The sequence below is a fragment of the Lepus europaeus genome, chromosome 20 (assembly GCF_033115175.1).
Source record: "Lepus europaeus isolate LE1 chromosome 20, mLepTim1.pri, whole genome shotgun sequence".
Classification (NCBI taxonomy): Eukaryota; Metazoa; Chordata; class Mammalia; order Lagomorpha; family Leporidae; genus Lepus; species Lepus europaeus.
This window is the reverse complement of record NC_084846.1, coordinates 4,810,005-4,831,608: the sequence shown is the minus strand read 5'-3', so window position 1 is coordinate 4,831,608 and position 21,604 is coordinate 4,810,005. Positions and strand designations below refer to the sequence as shown.

The window sequence follows — 21,604 nt, the reverse complement described above, 5'->3', positions numbered from 1 at the left end:
GCCCACGCCTCCGCCCCGCTCTGCCTGACCCCGCCGCGGGCCTCCTCTCATCCCGAACACGCCTTCCAGGCTTGGTCCGCGGCTGGCCCCGCCACGCCCGCCTGACCACGCCCTGGTCCCGCCCACCCTGGTCTGGCCACGTCCCGCCCTGGCCCCGCCCCCCCACTTGACCACGCCCTGGTCCCCCCTCCCGCACCCTGGCCCCGCCCCGGCCCCTCCTGGCCATGCCCCTCCTGGCCGGGTCCTCGCCCTGGTTCGCTGCCCACGCCTCCACCCCGTCCTGCCTGACCCCGCCGCGGGCCTCCTCTCACCCCGACCACGCCTTCCAGGTTCGGTCCGCGGCTGGCCCCGCCCACCCGCATAGCCACGCCCCACCGGGCCTGGCCACGCCTCAGTCCCGGCCCTGCCCCGCCCCCGCCCCGCCCTGGTCCCGCCTGGCCCCGCCCCGGCCCCGCCCTGCCCTGGTCCCGCCTGGCCCTGCCCCTCCCCGGTGCCGCCCGCCCCGGCGTTCGGAATTTGCGCCGACGCCCCGCCCTGGTCCCGCCTGGCCCCGCCCCGGCCCCGCCCCGCCCTGGTCCCCCCTGGCCCCGCCCCGCCCCGGTGCCGCCCGCCCCGGCGTTCGGAATTTGCGCCGACGCCCCGCCCTGGTCCCGCCTGGCCCCGCCCCGGCCCCGCCCCGCCCTGGTCCCGCCTGGCTCCGCCCCGGCCCGGCCCCGCACTGGTCCCGCCTGGCCCCGCCCCGGCCCCGCCCCCGCCCCGCCCTGGTCCCGCCTGGCCCCGCCCCGCCCCGGTGCCGCCCGCCCCGGCGTTCGGAATTTGCGCCGACGCCCCGCCCTAGTCCCTCCTGGCCCCGCCCCGGCCCCGCCCCGCCCTGGTCCCGCCTGGCCCCGCCCCGCCCCGGTGCCGCCCGCCCCGGCGTTCGGAATTTGCGCCGACGCCCCGCCCTCAAGCTCGGGCCGCGCCTTGCACGTCAGGTGGTGGCCCTCAGATGCGCCTCCACCTCGGGCAGGTCCGGCCGCGGGGCGCAACCACGGCCCCGCGGGAGGGAAGTCGGAGTTCGTGGCCGCCGCCCCTGGGGGCGACCCCCGAGCGCGCCGGGCCGCGGCCGTAGTCGGAAACGGAAGTGCGTGTCGGCGGGGGCATCATGGCGACGCTGGCCGACCTGCCGGACTCGGTGTTTCTGGAGATCTTTTCTTACCTCCCGGTGCGGGACCGGATCCGCATCTCCAGGTGCGGCCCGGGCCCCGGGGGCGCGGCGGGAGGCGGGTGGGTCCCTGCGGGGCGGGGTCGTTCTGATGGCCGGTCCCCTCCCCCAGGGTGTGTCACCATTGGAAGAGGCTGGTGGACGACCGCTGGCTGTGGCGACACGTCGACCTGACGCTGTACACGGTAGGCCGGCTCGGCGGCCGGGCCCGGGCAGCCTCCCACCCCGGGGTGCACGTCTTCCCTGCTGCGGGCCTCGGTGGCCGCGTCCTTGGAGTGGGGCTGAGGATCGGCCCTGCCTCGCGGGGAAAGGCCAGAGCCGCGACTGGCGCTCCCGCCGGGCATACAGCAAGCGCCAATGTGTGCTCGCACTGCCAGACGGTCTTAATGCCGACCACTGCGTCTGGGGAGGTTACTTCCTCACGGCTTTCCGGAACTCTGATAGAATAAGAGAAAGCAAGAGAGGGAGGGAGGGAGGTCCCCTCTGCGGGTTCATTCTCCAGCTGCCCACAATGGCTGGCACTGGGCCCATCCCTGGCTCAGTCCGGGTCTCCCGGGGCCTAACCTGCTGCCCCCAGGGTGCTGACTGGCAGGAATGGGGGATGGAGCCAGGACCCAAGCCCACTCTGGTATGGAAACAGACCTCCCGAGTGGCATCTTCACTGGTGCACCAAACTGCCCCCTCCCCTCCCCCTCATTTTGGCTGTTCGAACGATGTTGGTGGAAACCAGTGTTTCTTTAGGGTAAATCCCAAAAAAGACATCAAACAGGGTCAGGTGGTGTGCACATTTAAATGAGGTAAAACCGTTGGCTTCCTCCCTCCTTTCCTTGCCTTCCATTGATTTATTTATTTGAAAGGCAGAGAGAGAGAGAGAGAGAGAGAGATCAAGAGACAGATCTCCCATGTACTGGTTCACTCCCCAGATGGTCACAATGACCAGGGCTGGGCCAGATTGGACCCAGGAGCCAGCAGCTTCATCCGGGTCTCCCACGAAGGTGGGCCATCCTCCGCTGCTTTCCCAGGCCATAGCAGAAGTGGAGCAGCCGGGACTCGAACCGGCGCCCTCATGGGATGCTGGCACCATAGGCGGTGGCTTAACCCTGTCAGCACCCTAGCATTGGTTTCTAAACGTAATACACACAAAGGACCCAACATTCAGAGTAGGCCTAGTAGTTAGGATGCTGGCTAGGACATCCACGCTCCCCAGCTGCTTGCCTGGGTTTCCCTCCTAGCTCTGGTTCTTGCATCCAGCTTCCTACTGATAGCAGACCTGGGTGGCGGCTGTGATGGCTCAAGTAGTTGGGTCCCTGCCACCCATGTGGGAGACTTGGATTGAGTTCCCACGCTCCTGGCATTGGCCTGACCAGCCCTGCCTCTTACGGGCATTCGGGGAGTGAACCAGCAGATGGGAGCGGTCTTTGTCTCTCTGCCACTCAAATAATAAAAATTAATATGAAAGTGTGAAAAGAAAGGGGTAAAACACTGCTGGGTTGCTTTGCTTTTTGACTTAACTCTGACGGGGGCGAGAATCTGCTGTGTTGGCCAAGACGGGTGTATTGGGATTGCTCCCTCAGTGGATTTGTTCAAAGCCCTAGCAGTCAGATGACGGGGGAGACTGGTGGAGAAAGGAAACCCTGCTGGGGCGTGTCTGTCTGCGGCCGGCCAGGGACCGTGGAAGCCCCGTCCCTCTTACCCCGTCACCCCCATCCGTGGCTCTTCCAGATGCGGCCCAAAGTCTTGTGGCACCTCCTGCGCCGGTACATGGCATCCCGGCTCCACTCCCTGCGGATGGGAGGTTACCTGCTTTCCGGCTCCCAGGCCCCCCAGCTGTCCCCCGCCCTGCTGCGGGCGCTGGGCCAGAAGTGCCCCAACCTGACGCGCCTTTGCCTGCACGTGGCCGACCTGAGCATGGTGCCCATCACCAGCCTGCCCTGCACCCTGAGGACCCTGGAGCTGCACAGCTGTGAGATCTCCATGGCCTGGCTCCTCAGGGAGCAGGACCCCACGGTGCTGCCCCTGCTCGAGTGCATCGTGCTGGACCGCGTGCCCGCCTTCCGCGACGAGCACCTGCAGGGCCTGACGCGCTTCCGCGCCCTGCGCTCGCTGGTGCTGGGCGGCACCTACCGCGTCACCGAGACCGGGCTGGATGCCAGCCTGCAGGAGCTGAACTACCTGCAGAGACTCGAGGTCCTGGGCTGCACCCTCTCGGCCGACAGCACCCTCCTGGCCATCAGCCGCCACCTCCGAGATGTGCGCAAGATCCGCCTGACCGTCAGGGGCCTGTCCGCCCCGGGCCTGGCGGCCCTGGAGGGCATGCCGGCCCTGGAGAGCCTGTGCCTGCAGGGCCCGCTCATCACCCCGGAGATGCCCTCCCCGGAAGAAATCGTCTCCTCTTGCCTTGCCATGCCCAAGCTCAGAGTCCTCGAGGTGCAGGGGCTGGGCTGGGAAGGCCAGGAGGCAGAGAGGGTCCTGTGTAAGGGGCTGCCCCAGTGCATGGTCATCGTCAGGCCCTGCCCCAAAGTGTCCATGGACTGGTGGATGTGACCGTACCCCCCCGTCGCTGGCTGCCATGCCAGCTGTCATTGTTTGGACCTTACGCCCTCTGAAGAGCACCTTAAGAGGGCCAGCAGTGAGGCTCGGGGTGAACTGGAGGCCATGGGTAGAGCTGACGCCTTGGGGCCTGCAGACAGCTGGAATCAGCGTTCGCGAGTTGTGTGGCCTGGGTGGGATCAGCCAGCCTCTGGGAGGCCCAGTTCTCCCAACTGGAACTAGATCAGATGGTTACTACCTCATGTTGCTGTTACTAAGACTTAAATCTCTAACAACCCGTGACCTCAGGAAGGCCTCCAGTGAAGGCTCATTGTCAGGGTCATCCGCAGAGGCAGCCTGGACGCAGACGGGCAGGGTTGAGAGTTAGGGGGACCTGAGAGGTGGGGGCCCCTTGAAGTCTGGCAGCACTGTCTGTGCATGCTCCCCCACATGCCTGCGTGCCATTCGTGTTCCTGCGCATGCTTAAGGACAGAATACACAGGGCAAGGGGGGCTTGCCGTTTGATGATCGCAGTATGAATAAAAGCTCTTAATTGTATTTTCTATAGTTTATATTCTGCATTTTCTAAGTTTTCCACAGCACCAATTATTTTGCTATTAAAAAAATTTTTTTTTTCCCAAAAAAGCATTCAGTGTGTTCATTCAACAAATGTTTCTTTAGCATCTACTATTTCGCAGGCACTGGGGCCACAGCAGTGGATAAAACAGACAAGGCCCCTGCCTTCATGGAGCCCAGGGGCGAGAAGGCAGGGAGATAAAACGTAAACACATCCCTGGGAGAATTTGGGAGGCAATAGACCAGAACACGAGCTGAGGCCCTTCTCACCTGAGATCTGAGAGGTGAAGGGAAGCCGGCTATGGGAAGATACCCTGAGATGGAAATGAACTTGGCGTTCTCCAGGAAGAGGAGGGAGGTCCCAGTGGCAGAATGGGTGAGGGGGAGTGATGGGCGTTTGGTGCAGTGGTGGGGTGCTGCTTGGGTTGCCGGGATCCGGGTGCCTGGCTTTGAGTCCCGGCTCTGCTTATGATCCTGGCTTCTCGATACTGCACAAGGCAGCAGGTGATGGCGCCAGTGCAGGGGTCTCTGCCACCCATGTAGGAGACTTGGGTGCAGTCCCAATGTCCTCGCTTTGTCCCAGGCCAGCTGCAGCTGGTGGAGGTATTTGGGGAGTGAGTCAGCAGATGGAAAATCTTGTCTGTCTCTATCTCTCTGCCTCTCAAATAAGAATGAAAATAAATACATAGAATGAGCATGGAGAGAAAGATCAAGGAAGCGAAGTGAGGGAGACAGGGCCCCCCAGGTGGCTGTGGCTTTAGGGATTCAGTAAGTTGGCAGCTCTTCTTTTTCTTGCCCTATCAGTTGGAACCACTTGAAAACTGCAGGTGGGAGGCCATGAGCATTCGCCTGTGAGATGAGCGTTACTTCTGATCTGAGCTGTTTTGGAGCTAGCCTTGTGGGTTTGCCACCTGGCTGGCAGGCCAGATGCCTCCTATGTGATGGGGGGGGGGGCAGCCGAGAGAAGTTGAGGCAAGGGGTTTTCAAAGGCGAGTGTTACATAGATATTGTGGAACAATAACCTTTGGCCACAGAAATTTGTAACTAGAGCAACATCAGTCCTTGGCTGAGTCACTGGGCGAATGTCTTTGCAGAACTCCTCCCCACCTCCTTTTTTTAAAAAAAGATTTATTTATTTGAAAGGCAGAGTTACAAAGAGAGAGAGGTGTTCCATCTGCTGGGTTACTCTCCAAATGGCCACAACAGCCAGGGCTGGGCCAGGCTGAAGCCAGGGTCAGGAGTTTCTTACGGTCACCCACGTGGATACAGGACCCAAGCACTTGGGCCATCTTCTACTGCTTTCCCAGGTGCATTAGCAGGGAACCAGATTGGAAGTGAAGCAGCTGGGACATGAACCAGTGTCCATACGGGATGCTGGCATTGCAGGCGGCTGCTTTACCCAGTATACAACAACGCCAATCCCTGGAAGTCCCTTCTGTGTAGAGTCGTGGTGGCCTCTGCGTAAGCTCATGGCTCTGGCAGTCTTGTAATAGTTGCTATCAGACAATCATGCATTCATAACCTTCCAGCTTTATTTATTTATTTATTAGGCTTGGCACAAGTGACTCCATCTTGATTCTGACAACTTTCATGTTCCAAGATCACTCATCAGAGAAGCTGAAAATGTTCTCCCTCTGCTTTTCCCACTTGAGGGTAGAGTAGAAATTCCTTCTCCATTGGGCCACACGAGGACAGGGATATGAGTGTACCCCTGATGTGGCCACGCTTGGAGTCCAGTTGCCCAATGCTATGATCAGCCTAGCAGCTCCAGCCCAGGGCATCTGAGGGACTATGTTGAGGCAGGGGGAGAAGTCTCAGAGCTAGGGGAGCAGAGAGGGAGATGAAAGGAGGTCTGTGACACTGGCAAAGGGTGTCTGGAAAGCTTGGGTCTGGTTGGGGGAGTGTGGCAGAGGGCACCACACCAACCCTGTGCCCCTACTATGGTTTGGTTTGAGTTTGTCCGCCAGGCGCTCGTGTGTTGGAAATGCGGTTGTCAGCATTGGGAGATAGCAGGAGGAAAATCAATACGTGCTCTTCCTTCCTTTCCCTTCTGAGTCTGGGACTAGTCACAGGAATTCGATGACAAAGGGCGGATTGGAGCCGGCAGCAGCGCCGAGGGGGCCCCAGGGAACTTTGGTATTTGAGCCCTGAATTTGCCTGACGCACTCGGGCATGGAACAGCTGGTCGACCACAGAAACTCCTTCCCTACCCGCCCCGCCCCATGCTTACTGCAGGCGCCAGCCTGGTCAAAATAGCCCCTCTCTGTGGCTGATTCTCAAGGGAGAGGGGACAGGCACGAACTGAACAAACCCATTCCTTCTTCCAAACTCACTAGTCAAAAAGTGTGTGAGTGTACAGGAAGAACACAGACCATTTTCCCTCTTGTCTCACCTTCTGCCAGTCAACAAACCTACCCCAGTCAGACCCCAAGACCTACGACCATTTCTTTCCACCAGTGGGCGAGCAAGCAGTGCTGCCGCAGCAGACGCCAGGGGGCGTGCCTTTTATTTCCGCTCTGGCTCCCTCTACCTGGACGTGCTGTCCTCCCACAGGTGAGGGCTCTGTCCTCAAGGTCAGCTCCCTACTCAGATGCCAGTAGCAAAACCCCAGGTAGTGTTTTCCCATGCTTCTGAGTGACAGGCTATAAACCGGGCTTCCCACAATCCCCTTCTGAGGGTTGATTCATTTGCTCGGGCGACTCACAGAAATATGGGAGACATATTGGTTTATTATAAAGAATATCACAAGGGGGCTGGTGTTGTGCTACGGCAGGTTAAGTCTTCCCTTGCAACACCAGCATCCCGTATCGGAGTGCTGGTTTGAGTCCTGGCTACTGTGCTTCTGATCCAGCTCCTGCTTATGTGCCAGGGAAAGCAGCAGATGATGGCCCAAGTCTTGGGTCCCTGCCACCCATGCAGGAGACCTGGATGGAGCTCCTGGCTCCTGGCATCGGCCTGGCCCAGACCTGGCCATTGTGGGCATCTGGGGAGTGAACCAGCAGATGAAAGAATTTTTCTCTGTTTCTCCCTGTCCCTCTCTGCCACTCTGCCTTTCAAATACATACCTCTTAAAAAAAAGAATATTACAAAATGATACAGGTGATGAGCTCCCAGGGAGAGACACAGGAGAAGGGAACAGAGCTCCCATGCCCTCTCTGGGCCACCACCCTCAGGAACCTCCATGTGCCCAGATCTCCAGAAACTTCCAGACCCAGGGGGTCCTTTTGGGTCTTCATGGAGACTGTGTTGCACAGCCATGATTGTTAATGAACTGAGTGGGGAAGCCCAGCAAGGTCCATCCATCCGGATCCCTCAGCATTGCTTTGTCCTGGGTATGGGGCAGGAGGCTTCTGGAGTGAGGAGGATCTTAGCATCTACTGTCTGCATTTCCACGACCCACCTTGCGGAGGGAGCAATGAGCCAGGATGTAAAATGTCACCGTGGGTGTGTGCAGAGAGGGCACGATGGACACTTCAGCTGAGAGCCCCCCAACCTGGAAACAGGAAGTCAGATTTGCTCCCCATGTCCCTAAACACACACACACACACACACAGGATAAATAGAAGTTCAAATGAATGGAGAAATTTGGGAGTAATGTTTACAACAAAACTAAGTGACACTTTTTTTCCGATGAGCCCCCAAATACAAAGAGATGAGTACAAGCCCCCAAGAGCTACAAGGTCACCATAGTATTGGTGTCTGTGCAGGAAGGAGGAAGAAGAGGAGGACGCCACAGGAGGTTAGTGTTGAGTCAGAGAAGAGGAGGAGGAAGAGGGAAGGAAGAGGTGGCCAGAGTAGCTAGAGACGTTTCTATTGAAGCTCATAGCTAGAATTCCAGAATAGTCAAGCATTGGCCATTGAGGGCCAGTCTGCCAATAGCAGCTGAAACAGGGAGAGTTTTCTCCCTTGCCAGGACTGGGTGAATGCAAGGAACTTACTGTAGCAAGGACTTAGGGGGATGGATTTCACAGTTTAGCCCCTGTGAATTCTCGACTCAGCTGGCCAGGATTCTCGTCTAAGGCAGAGCCTTGCATCAAGCAGAAGCTGCTCAGATGGAATAAAAATCAAGCAAGAGAGGGAGAAAAGAGAGAGAATGACTGAATAGAATTTTCTGCGATTACAGAAATGTTTTCCATCTCACACTGTGCCTTCAGCAGGCAGGTGCCTCTGGGTCTCAGTTTCCTCCTATCAAATGGTCGCTCCCCACCTTCTCCACCGCCCCACCCCACCACCCCCCAGCAAGCCGTAGGCAGATATGGTCCTGGGGCAGAAAAATGCTGTTGCTAGTGAAAGCGGTTGGTTTTAAAAGCTGCTGCTTGCGATGACGCGGAGTACCCTCGGTCTCCAGCAGATGGCAGCACGTCGCCTGCTTCGTCGTGTAGATTATCATGGGGGGGCTTCAAAAGGGCCGGGAGAAAATGGAATCATTATTTTAGTGGGGAAAAAAAAATTAGAACTGTATGGATCTGCGAAGATCTTTTAAAGCATTCAAGGAGGGGAGAGCGGAGCCGCGGGGCCGCCCTGGGAGTGCAGGTGGCGACCGCGTGCCCCGCAGACCCCGCACCTTCCCGAGGCGCGGCCACACCCGCGGGCAGAAGCAGAGAGACTCGCTCCCTGCCGGGACAGACACAAGCCCTTTGGGTTTGTGCTGGGCACCGGGGCTGGGGAGAAGAGGGTGCCCAGACCGGTGAGGGTCAGAAGTGACCGTGTCCCCAGACTCCGCCTACAGTGGACGTCCCACACCACCTGCAAGAATAGCTTATTTTTGTGTTTTTTTTTATAAATATCTTATTTTTGTGTTTGTGTCTATTATGTATTAAACAGTCTCGCTGCTGCAAAGCCACATGAGTCGCTGCGGAGGCCTGAATTATTTTGCGAGAGACAAAAGTGAAATGGGGATCGGAGAGCCTTTGGCTCCACAGCCCCAGCCCAGCCTCCCCGAAAGCCTCTGCCTTTTTCTTTCTTTTTTCTTTTTTAAGATTTTATTTATTTATTTGAGAGGTAGAATTAATTACAGACAGAGAGAGGGAAAGACAGAAAGAAAAGTCTTCCATCTGCTGGTTCATTCTCCAAATGGCCACAATGATGGGTTGGGCCAGGCCAACATTAGGAGCCAGGACTTCTTCTGGGTCTGCCACGCATGTGCAGGGGCCCAAGGACATGGGCCATCTTCTACTGCTTTCCCAGGCCACAGCAGAGAGCTGGATAGGAAGAGGAGCAGCCAGGACTCGAACCGGCACTCATATGGGATGCCAGCACTGTAGGCAGAGGCTTAGTCCACTATGCCACAGAGCTGGCCCCAAGCCTCTGCCTTTGATTCCAGTTCACTTCCTTGCTGGACACTAAAGGGACCTGTCTCTTGGTTCAGCAGGGACCTGTGAAGCCTTCTTCATGACCTGGCATTCATTCATTCATTCATTCATTCATTTTTGCTCCCATCCTGCAGCTTTTCTAGTGGATTTCAGAGCTTTTATAATCTCCTAACTATCCAAACCCCAACACTTCCCACCTTTTAAGAAACTTTTCGGGAAAGTTTTTCAATTGAAGGTGCTGTTTGCAGCCCGTCACCCAGCAAAAGCCTGGCCATCACAACACATCGGTGGGTGCTCCCTTGAGAAAGGGATGCTGATTGTTGTAGCTTCAGCCTCTCCTGGCGTTTGGTGCTGGGCTCTCCCTGGTGATCTCAGAGATCCCCGGGGCTCTTCCTCCCCACGCCTTGGCACTGTGACAGGGTGTCTTTAAGGTTAAGGTTTTCCCATGGGACACAGCCTGCCTGGGTGGTTATGGGTAATCTTGCTTGGTTGTTTCAGAGCAGGGACTGTTCCTCTGAGAGAAACAAGTTATAGATATCAGCCTGCTTCTCTGGCTGTAACCGGCACGTTCCTGGCTTCTGATTGCTTGCTTGATAATGGTCAAGGCCACCAAAATGTAGTTTCTGCTTTAAAACACCCCACCATGGCAACTCGAGGCTGTCTTCTCCGGACTTTAACTCGGGGCTGTCTTCTCCAGACTTGCTCTGGGAGAGGGCAGTTGTCAGCTGGCTAATAAAGACTCCTCTAATTTGACCTCAAAGGTCTCGCTGTGTTTGAATCCGTGTGCCCCACGACAACACTCCTCTGTGGTTCTGTGTAGGGTTTGGGTGAGAGAAACTGTTGCTGCCTGCCCCCCTTCCCTCTGGCGCCACTCTGTTTCCAGTTTTACTATTGCAACAGAATGTTTCATGCTGCCTTTTCATAAAACAAAAAAAATTAAAATAAAATAAAACATTCATGGAAAATTCATACTATGAAAAAATTACACACAGCCTTAAACCATTTTTGCACCAAAATAAACTTCTTTTTAAATTAAACAAATTATTTAACAGGCACGGAGACGGGGATCTCCTACCCCAGTGCCTGCAATGGCTGAGGCTGGGAATGAGGAACTCAGTCTAGGTCGCTCATGTGCATGGCAGGGACCCAACTACTTGATCCAACACTGCCACCTCCCAGGGTCTCCATTAGCAGGAAGCTGGAATCGGGACCAGGAGCCAGAAATGAAACCCAGGCACTTGGACATGGATTCTAAGAGTCTTAACTAGTGTTTTAACCACAAAGGGGAGTGAGAGAGAGAGAGAGAGAGAGGTCTTCCATCCACTGGTTCACTCCTCAGATGGTCTCAATGGCCAGGGTTGGGACAGGGTGACGCCAGTAGCCCAGAGCTTCTCCCACGTGGGTGCCAGGGACCCACGGACTTGGGTCAATTTCTGCTGCCTTCCCAGGCACATCAGCAGGGAACTGGATGGGAAGTGGAGCATGCAGGACATGAACTGGTGCCATGTAGGATGCTGGTATTGGTGTCACAAGCATTAACTTTATCTGCTAGTCCTCAAGAATGGGCACTGTACCTGATCAATGTTATATTTGCATCACTAAGCACTTGGGAATTACGAAGTTTATCTTTATTTTCAATGACCTTAACAACTTATCATTTAAAAAAAATATTTATTTGAAACAGAGTTTACAGAGAGGCAGAGAGAGAGAGAGAGGTCTTCCATCCGCTGGTTCACCCCCCAGATGGCCACAACGGCCAGAACTGCACCGATCCGAAGCCAGGAGCCAGGAGCCTCTTCCAGGTCTCCCACGCAGGTGCAGGGGCCCAAGCACTTGGGCCATCTTCACTGCTTTCCCAGGCCGCAGCAGAGAGCTGGACCGGAAGTGGAGCAGCCGGGACTCGACCCGGCGCCCATACAGGATGCTGGCACCGCAGGCGGCGGCTCTACCTGCTACTCCACAGCGCCGGCCCCAGCAGTTTATCTTAACTTGAGGTGTGAGCCAAAACCCAAACGGCCTCGTTTGGAAAAGGCAGCACTGGCCCCTGAGCACCGCCCACCGCACCGCACGTCGCCGGGCGCCCAGAACTCGCGAGGCCACGCCCCTTACGCTGACGTCGCGCGGAGGACACCGGAAGCGGAAGTGCAATGACACGAGGCGGAGGCCTCTCGCTCTGCGCTGCCGCCATGGCTTCGCTTCTGTCGGTTTTCCCGCCCGTCGCAGGTAGGCGCTGGCGCCAGGGGTGCGGCCCGGGACTCGGCCCTGGGAAAACCGCGGCGCTTCCCGCCTTCCGGCGCCCGCCTCTGTGAGCCCGGAGTGTGGCGAGGGGCCCGGTCCTGTGCCCCGGCCACCCCGCGCCTCCTCAGCGTTCGCGCTGCTCGGGAGGAGGGCCGCAGAGCCCCCCTCGATCGCCGGCGTGGTGGTGGTGGTGGCGCTGGCGCTGCCTTCCGCTGAGCGCTGGCCCGGAGTCGCTCCGGTCCGGGCCTCCTTCATTCAAGAAATTATTCTGTTTGTCGGTTTGTAGACACGGAAGCGTGTTCCTCAGAGCCTTTCCTAGCGCGTTCTCGTGATGTGGGCGGGCAGCTGAACGTCAAATCCACCCGCCACCGGTCCAGCCCCCAGACGGCTTCCAAGTGGGGTTCAGCCTCATTTCTAGTGCCAGGCATTAGAGTTGAATAAACTGCCGAAGAGACGTGTTGTAACCGACTATTTTTCTCCTTATATTTTTAGTTTGACTATTTCTTTTCTTTTTCTTTTTTTGACAGGCAGAGTGGACAGTGAGAGAGAGACAGAAAGGTCTTCCTTTGCCGTTGGTTCACCCTCCAATGGCCGCCGTGGCTGGCGCGCTGCGGGCAGCGCACCGCACCGATCCGTTGGCAGGAGCCAGGTGTTTCTCCTGGTCTCCCATGGGGTGCAGGGCCCAAGGACCTGGGCCATCCTCCACTGCCTTCCCGGGCCACAGCAGAGAGCTGGCCTGGAAGAGGGGCAACCGGGACAGAATCCGGTGTGCCGGCGCCGCAAGGCGGAGGATTAGCCTAGTGAGCCGTGGCGCGGGCCTAGTTTAACTATTTCTGAACTAAAGGAAATGTGACCACCATCCTCCCCCTTGAACACCCGTCTACGCTTGTTGTAGGTGGACCATTTAATATTTTGCATCTTTTCTGTATCAGTCCATCTCTCTGCATCTGAATAGATAAATCTTTAATAAGCGCCTTGAGAGTAGGAGGTAAAAATGAGTGGCAGACAGGTTTGACCTTAACTAGTTAATTGTCTCACATGTAACAGTACCAAAAATGAAAACCCAGTAGGAAAATTAGTAAGGAATTTGAATAAGTTGTTCAATAAAGCAATGTTCAGATGCACAATGGCAAATATATGAAAAGGGTGTTCATTACCAATAACCAAGGAAATGATCGAGTGATTAAAATGCCTGCATCCCATATTGGGGTCCTGGCTCTGTCCAAGTTCCAGATTCCTGCTAATGCGCGTCCTAGGAGGCAGAGGTGATGGCACAAGTATTAGGGTCCCTGCAGCCCACATGGGAGACCTAGACTGAGTTTCTAGGTCTTGGCTTTGACTTAGCCCATCCACACCAATAGTGGGGAGATGCATTCCCTCTCTGTATGTGTCTCTCTCTTTCCCTTCCTCGTCTCTCTGCTGTTCAAGTAAAGAAATTTTGAAAAGTAAAACTAAAACTAGGGCATGGGAGGGTGGGTATGGGGGGAAGAACCGCTATATTCCAAAGCTGTACCTATTAAATTTATATTTATTAAATAAAAGCGTTCTAAAAACACTAAAATTAGTGACAAAATAGTGTTGGTTAGGGTGTGCACATATTACTGATAGAACACGTTTTAAACGCCATCAACTAAATATGAACTGCTGATAATGCAGCAGCAATATATGCATGTGTGCACCAATATAAATGTAAAGATTATTCACGGCAGCATTACTTGAAGTAGTGCTAAAGTGGAAACAACTCAAATGTGGTTCAACAGAAGATGAATGAATTGTGGCATATTTTTTCCACAGCATGTGTTTCAGCAAAGGGAGGGCCCAAACCACACATACATACATATAACAGTTTGGATTAGCCTCACAAACAATGTTGATTGGCAGAAGCTAGACACACACATGCACACACACACCCTGCATATTTTATATTTTCTTTAAAATTCAAAAGTAGGCAAAATTAATTAGAATGTTAGCTCTCAAAATAGTGGTTGGAGTTAGGAGGCATTTCATGAAAAAGTCTATGAGATGGGATTTAAATGTTTAACCTGAACAGTGGCTATAAGGAGCAATTCATTTACGTTTTTTTTCTCATGATTGCCTTCTTTGATTGTAGATAGGATGTAATGCAATAAAAGAAATTCAAGAAATGGGACTAGTATTCTTTTTTAAAAAAGATTTACTTATGGGGCCAGCACCATGGCTCACTTGGTTAATCCTCCGCCTGCGGCACCAGCATCCCATAAGGATGCCAGGTTCTAGTCCTGGTTGCTCCTCTTCCAGTCCAGCTCTCTGCTGTGGCCTGGGAAAGCAGCAGAAGATGGCCCAAGTCCTTTGGCCCTCGCACCTACGTGGGAAACTCAGAAGTTCATGGCTCCTGGCTTCAGATGGGCACAGCTCCGGCCATTGTGGCCTTCTGGAGAGTGAACCAGCAAATGGAAGACCTTTTTTCTCTGTCTTTCCCTCTCTCTGATTGTAATGCTACCTCTCAAATAAATAAATACATCTTAAAAAATAAAAATATAATATCCTTCTTTATCTCTTTTTATAGTTTTTTATATAAAGTCTTTTATCTGATATCAGGGTAGCTATGCCTGTTCACTTTTGGTTTTCATTTGCCTGATATATCTTTTTACAGCCCTTCACTTTCTCCCCCCACCCTTTTTTTAAAGATTTATTTATTTATTTGAGAGGCAGAGCCACAGAGAAGGAGAGAGAGAGAGAGGCCCTCCGTCCACTGGTTCACTCCCCAAATGATCACAATGGCCAGAGCTGAGCCAATCCAAAGCCAGGAGCCAAGAGCCTTCTCTGGATCTCCCACGCAGGCACAGGGGTCCAAGGACTTGGGCCATCCTCCACTGCTTTCCCAGGCCACAGCAGAGAGCTGGATTAGAACTGGTGCCCACATGGGATGCCAGCACTGCAGGCAAGGACTCTAATCCGCTGTGCCACAGCGCCTGCCCCCAGCCCTTCACTTTCAGTCTGTGTGTATCTTTGTGAAGTGAGTTTCTTATAGGCAGTGTAGAGTAGGGTCGTGGCTTTTATTTTTTATTTTTTTGTTTAATCAGCCAACCTGTCTTTTGGTTAGTGAACTTGATCCATTCAAGGTTAGTATTGTGGCGAGGCCAAGGCAACTTCAGCTGGCTAACAAGGTCACAGCAGAGGGTCTGTCTCAGCGAGGCGTGAGAAGGACAGCTGTGGTCCTCTTGGTGGTTTTAGGTTTGTTGGGAACTACATTCTGCTCAAGAAAGCTGGAACCTCCTGGTGGTCCTGCTAATGATTGCTGTATTTCTTTTTTTTTAAAATTATTTATTTGAAAGACAGAGTTACAGAGAGAGGTAGAGACTGACAGAGGTCTTTCATCTGCTGGTTCACACCCCAGATGGCCACAATGGCCAGAGCTGTGCTGATCTGAAGCCAGGAGCCAGGAGCTTCTTCCGGGTCTCAAACGTGGGTGCAGGGGCCCAAGGACTTGGGCCATCCTCTACTACTATCCCATGCCACAGCAGAGAGCTGGATCAGAAGAGGAGCATCCGGAACTAGAACTGATGCCCATATAGTGTGCCGGCACTGCAGGCCAGGACTTTAACCCGCTGAGCCACAGCGCCAGCCCTGATGATTGCTGTATTTCTATTTTTAGGGAAAAGTGCTTGGTTTCAAAATCCCCAAAATGTCCATTGCTTTGTAGAATTTTAATCAAGCTGAATGTTAGCATAGGAGAAGGGGTTGATGCTTTACTCAAGTTGAGCTGTTTGTGGAAAAGGATTAAAAGGCAACAGGCTCCCTGGTGTATACTTCCCACTAGAACAAAGAGAAATGTTATTAAAGCTCTAATTCAATATGTACAACAAATGCAACAATGGTTAGGATGTCAAAACTGTGAAATAGATCTAAGTAAATGTTTAGATAAGTATAATAAAGAAATAGTTACAAAAAGAACTGCAAAAGAGGGGAAACATTTTAAAAAGGGTTTGCTTTGAACGTTGTGGTTTCTAGGAAAGATTAGATTAGGAAGGTGATATTCTAGTTTGTGTAACCAATTTCTGCGTAGCTCGGCAGTACTCCAGGCTTTGGTTTGTGTGGGCAGCCCATTGTCTCGCACCTGTCTGTGATTATAACCCATGTTCTGAATATGCCCTTGAAAATCAAAGAAATTGTAACTAGTTGTAGCATAGAATCTAGAGGTAACATAAAATACAAAGTCAACAGTTCTAAGAAAATGGAAAACAGATTTGTTATTGTAAGAAGAGAGAATCATTATGTGACTTATGCTATAAAAATAAAGTCTGGTGCTCCATAGCCAGAGCCATGCCATCAGCCTTGCTGTGAGTGTGTCTCTCTTTTCTTCCTGTGCTGACACCTCTCACACCTTTGGGAACCCCTGGAACGGCTGGAGCTGGACTCCGGCAGTATTGATAGATAAGAACTAAGACCTGTCATTTTGTTGATTGGATAATGATTCTACCTGCTCTGTCAGTGAATTTGTGGTGTCATGTATTTTCATAATGTTTACTTCAAAGGCAAGATGCCCTTCAGAACTTCTTGTAAAGCTGATCTGGTAGTGGTGAATCCTCTCAGTTTTTGCTTATCTGGAAAGTACTTTATTTCTCCTTCACTTTTAAAGGATAACTTCGCTGAATATAATATTCTTGGTTGGAAGTTTTTTTTTTCTTTTAAGACCTTGAATATATCATCCTACTCTCTTCTGACCTGTATGGTGTCTGCTGAGAAGTTTGATGTCAATCTAATTGGTTTTCCTTTATATGTAACTTGATGCTTTTCTCTTACTATATTTAGGATTCTCTCCTTGTCTTTAGCTTTTTTTTTTAAAGATGTATTTATTTATTTGAAAGAGTTACACAGAGAAGGAGAGTCAGAGAGAGAGAGAGAGAGAGAGACAAAGAGATAAAGAGAGAAAGAGAGACAGAGAGGTCTTCCATACGCTTGTTCACTCCCCAATTGGCCGCAATGGCCGGAGCTGCGCTGATCGAAGCCAGGAGCCAGGAGCTTCTTCCAGGTCTCCCACGCGGGTGCTGGGGCCCAAGGCCTTGGGCCATCTTCTACTGCTTTCCCAGGCCATAGCAGAGAGCTGGATTGGAAGTGGAGCAGCCGGGTCTCAAACCAGCACCCATATGGGATACCAGCACTGCAGGTGGCGGCTTTACACGCTGTGCCATAGCGCCAGCCCCTGTCTTTAGCTTTTGACAATGTGATAATAGTATGCCTTGGAGAAAACCTTTTTTTGATTGAGTCTGCTTGGGGGTCTTTGAAGTTCTTGTATCTGGATGTCCAAATCTCTTTCAAGACCTGGGAAATTTTCAACTATTATTTAACTTAGCAGGTTCTCAATAACCTTTTCCTTTTCTTCTCCTTCAAGAATACCTATATTATGAATATTTGGTTGTATAATGGTATTCCACATCTCATGTCAACTCTCTTCATTCTTTTTAATTAATTTCTTTTTCTTTCTGGCTGATTGTTGTTATTTCAGAATTCTTGTTCTTGAGGTCAGAAATTCTTTCCTCCACTTGGTCTGTTTTGCTGTTAAAGTTCTTGATTGTATTTTTATTTCACTGATTGAAGATTTCATCTCCAGAATTTCTATTTGATTCATCTTAATGAGTTCTATCTCCTTTGCAATATTTCCATTCATGTCACTCATTGACTTCCTCATTTCTTTATTTTATTTTATTTTATTTTAGAGGCAGAGTGGACAGTGAGAGAGAGAGAGACAGAGAGAAAGGTCTTCCTTTTTGCCATTGGTTCACCCTCCAATGGCCGCTGTGGCTGGTGCGCTGCGGCCGGCGCACCGTGCTGATCCAAAGCCAGGAGCCAGGTGCTTCTCCTGGTCTCCCATGGGGTGCAGGGCCCAAGCACTTGGGCCATCCTCCTCTGCACTCCCGGGCCATAGCAGAGAGCTGGCCTGGAAGAGGGGCAACCGGGACAGAATCCGGTGCCCCGACTGGGACTAGAACCCGGTGTGCCGGCGCTGCAGGCGGAGCATTAGCCTATTGAGCCGCAGCGCCGGCTGACTTCCTCCTTTCTTGAATGTATCTGTATTCTCTTGCCTTTCGTTGACTTTCCTTACAACCATTATTTTGAATTTTTGTATTTGTCATTTCATAGATTTCCTTCAGTCCAGGATCTAATTCTGGAGGAGTATTGTGTCTTTAGCGGGACTCGTGCTACCTTACTTCTTCATGTCTCCTGTGCCTCTGTGTTGATGTCTGCCCATCTGGTATACTCATGCCTTCTTTATGGAGCAGGTTTTATTGTAAAAGTGTTTATGGTTTAGCTGGTATGCAAGGTTTCACTTGTTTTTTTTTGCTTTGGCTTTGGTTCTAGGTGAGCCCAGAACTGTGGTCTCAAGTGATTTCTTTTGTCTTAATCAATGTCAGCTGTGTCTATAAGTGACACAGTGGACAAGTCTGCTGCAGTTCATAGGGATAGGCTTTGAGATGAATAAGGGTTTCCTTGAGTGTGTGTCTTTGGTCCACGGAGAATTCAATATAAGTCTCCCTGGCGAATGTGATAGCCGGAGCCTTATTCTTGGTGCTGCGGGAGACAGGGATGGCTGCCGCCTTGTCCTACTGGCAAGCCTGAGTGATGCAAGGGGCTTGCGGCACAAATTGCTGTGGCTCTAGGATGGTGTGATATGAATGGGCCATTTCTCAGGTCCTGCTAGGAGAGTCCAGCTGGAGCTGTGGCTCGTAGTACCAACAGCTGTAGTCCTAGGACTAGGGGATGTGAATTGGACCCCATTCCAGTCCTACAGGGTGACTACAAGGTATACAGATTTTATTTTAGAGGGTATGAGTCCAGAGAGGTGGAATGCAGGTAGGTTCTTTCCCATGTCCACTGGGCAGATTCCAGTGGTGCTGAGAAATTTAGAATGAATTCTTACAGTCCAGGTGTAGCATGGTATGTTGGGGTCATTACCCACATCTCCCAGGGTGGGAGATTTTTAAAAATTTTTTTTATGGGCTGTTCTAGTGTTAGCCCCCAGAAGCTAAGGCGAACCACCTTGCTCATGTAGAATGCCTGAGCATAGCTCTGGGGCTAAATGCCCCGAAACTCCCACAGTTGCAGGGTGTGGGGGATCAGTCCTTTGCTCTTCATGTTGCCCTGACTCTGTGATGCTGGTAGGAGAGCAGAGGCACACTGTGTGACTTTCAGCTGCTGTGTATGGCACTCTGCAGGAAACGGGGAGGGGAAGGAAGCAAAGTGGCTTCCCTGCTCCGAGCCTGGCAGTGGCGCAGACCCGTCATCCAACCAGGCTGAAGTAAAAGTCAGTGAGTGATTGCGGAATTCCCTCTCAGCTGACACTGCGAGTAGTGGGGTGCATGGTAAGATAATGGCTCACAGCTGGCAGCTGGCTGTGCCGCGTGGCTGGCTGTAGCGTGTCTCTGATTTCTCTCCTCTGGTCCCGTGGCGTCTTCATTTTTTTTTTTTCACTTTGCTGAAAATTTCCACCAGTCAGACCCCTGGAAGCATGGTCCTTCCTTTGTTCTTTTCATACCCCAGAGCAGCTTAAGTGAATGTAAGTATACCCTATTCAGCCATCTTGGATCTCCAGCTCTTTGTCACCCCAAAGGGAAATCCTGTACCCATAAAGAAGTTACTCCCCATTTGCCTTTACCCCAAATCCCCAAAATCACTAATCTGCTTTCTGTTTCTTTTTCTTATTTGACAGGTAGAGTGATAGACAGTGAGAAAGAGAGACAAAGTTCTTCCTTCCGTTGGTTCACTCCCTAAATGGCCGCTGCAGCTGTTGTACTGTGCCAATCCAAAGCCAGGAGCCAGGTGCTTCCTCCTGGTCTCCCATGTGGGTGCAGGCACCCAAGCACTTGGGCCATCCTCCACCACCCTCCTGGGCCATAGCAGAGAGCTGGACTGGAAGAGGAGCAACCGGGACAGAACCCAGTGCTCATATGGGATACCAATGCTGCAGGCGGAGGATTAAGCAAGTGAGCCACAGCGCCAGCCTTGCTTTTTGTTTCTAAGGTTTAGCTATTCTATATGTGTTGCATAAGTGGGATCATATAAAATGTGACTTTTTCTTTCTGCCATCTTTCACTTAGCATAACATTTTCAAGGTTCATTCATGTTTTAGCATGTATCAGTACTTGATTCATTATTGTGGCTTAGTAATATTCAATTCCATGTTAGCTAGTTATTTGTTGATAAACAATAGATTTGTATTCTACTTTTTGGCTATTGTGAATAGTTCTGCTACAGACATATTTGTATGCATATTTGCATGCCTTTTTTTTAGATTTATTTATTTCTTTGAAAGGCAGAGTTAACAGAGAGGCAGACACACACACACATACACACACACACAGAGAGAGAGAGAGAGAGAGAAAGTGAAAGTCTTCCATCCACTGGTTCACTCCCCAAATGACTACAATGGCTGGAGTTGAGCTGATCTGAAGCCAGGAGCTTCTAAAAGCACATCCTTGCAGTGGTACTTGAGGAAGCTTCCAGGCAGGTCAGAACACACAAAGATGTCTCTTTGCGGGAAATATTTCTCCTTTTGGCATTACTAGCTTGCACAAGAAGTGTGTCCTGCCATCCATGCAGTTGTAGCTGGTGAGAGGCATGCAGGTGAGAGATTTCACATGCAGTCAGATGCAGCCACTCTTTCTCCCCAAATTGTCCTCCTGGTTATTTGAAGTTTCCAAGTGGATTCCAACAATTGATTCTGATAACTTTTTTAACTTCTTAGTTTTCTTGTGATGGGAAGGATCCTTGGAGTTCCCTACTCTGTCCTATTTCATGATGCTGTTCCAGGGCCAAATGCTTTTAAAAACGCTTATCCCTGAATTTTTCTCCAAACCAATATTTTTTATAACTTTGTTTCATAATTTTATTTACACCTCAAAACCAGTTTCCCTATGGCTTCAAGATATTTCTGTGTAGAAAACATCAAATTATATACAACTGGTAAGAATTCTAAGTCATGAAATCTTTCACATTAGGGCCAGAAGCACAAAGTTCATGAGAATTATGTGAGGCAAATGATATTTACCCTAAAAAAGTAAAGTTTGTGAAAAGATTATCTGAGTAAAATGTATCTGGAGGGCACTGTAAACTTAATTAAAATCTGTTTCTTATTAGTGATCTCACAAATAAATATCCACATATATGTGACTCATTCAATTTTTAGAAATTTTCTTCATTTGTAGAAAGGTAGACAGAGATGGGGGAGGGAAGGGTTCATGGAGGGAGGGGGAGAATGAGGGAGTGAGCAAGCAAGCTATGGTTCACTCCCCAAATGCTAACAACAGCCAGGGCTGGGCCAGGCTGAAGCCAGGAGCCGCGAATGCAATCCAGGTCTCTCATGTGAGTGGCAGAAAACCAACCATTTGAGTCAGCACCTGCTGCCTCCCAGGGTTACATAAGCAGGAAAGCTAGAATATAAAGATTGGAGTTATGGAGCAGGCACTGTGGCGCAGTGGGTTAAAGCCCTGGCCTATAGTGCTGGCTTCCCATATGGGCACCTGTCTGAGTCCCAGCTCTCTGCTGTGGCTTGGGAAAGCAGTAGAGGATGGCCCATATCCTTGGGCTCCTGCTACCCCTGTGGGAGACCCAGAATAAGCTCCTGGCTCCTGGCTTCAGATCAGCTCAGCTCTGGCCATTGAGTCCATTTGGAGAGTGAACCAGCACTGCAAGACCTCTCTCTCTGACTCTACCTCTCACTGTAACTCTGTCTTTTAAATAAATAAAAATAAATCCTAAACTCTGATGT

General features: G+C 51.8%; 1 protein-coding gene across 2 annotated transcripts; it reads left to right on the top strand.

Annotated features, from left to right (window-relative positions):
* The first annotated feature begins 957 nt into the window (after positions 1–957).
* On the top strand, positions 958–4,337 carry FBXL12 (F-box and leucine rich repeat protein 12). 2 transcript variants are annotated; one of them, XM_062179095.1, is made up of 3 exons: positions 958–1,230; positions 1,317–1,389; positions 2,927–4,337. In XM_062179095.1, the coding sequence occupies exons 1-3, from the start codon at positions 1,145–1,147 to the stop codon at positions 3,746–3,748; spliced, it is 981 nt and encodes a 326-aa protein (XP_062035079.1). In that variant the 5' UTR covers positions 958–1,144; the 3' UTR covers positions 3,749–4,337. The 2 variants fall into 2 exon arrangements, with proteins under 2 accessions (XP_062035079.1, XP_062035080.1); XM_062179096.1 differs by lacking the exon at positions 1,317–1,389 and having other exon boundaries at positions 1,146–1,230.
* The last annotated feature ends 17,267 nt before the right edge of the window (positions 4,338–21,604 follow it).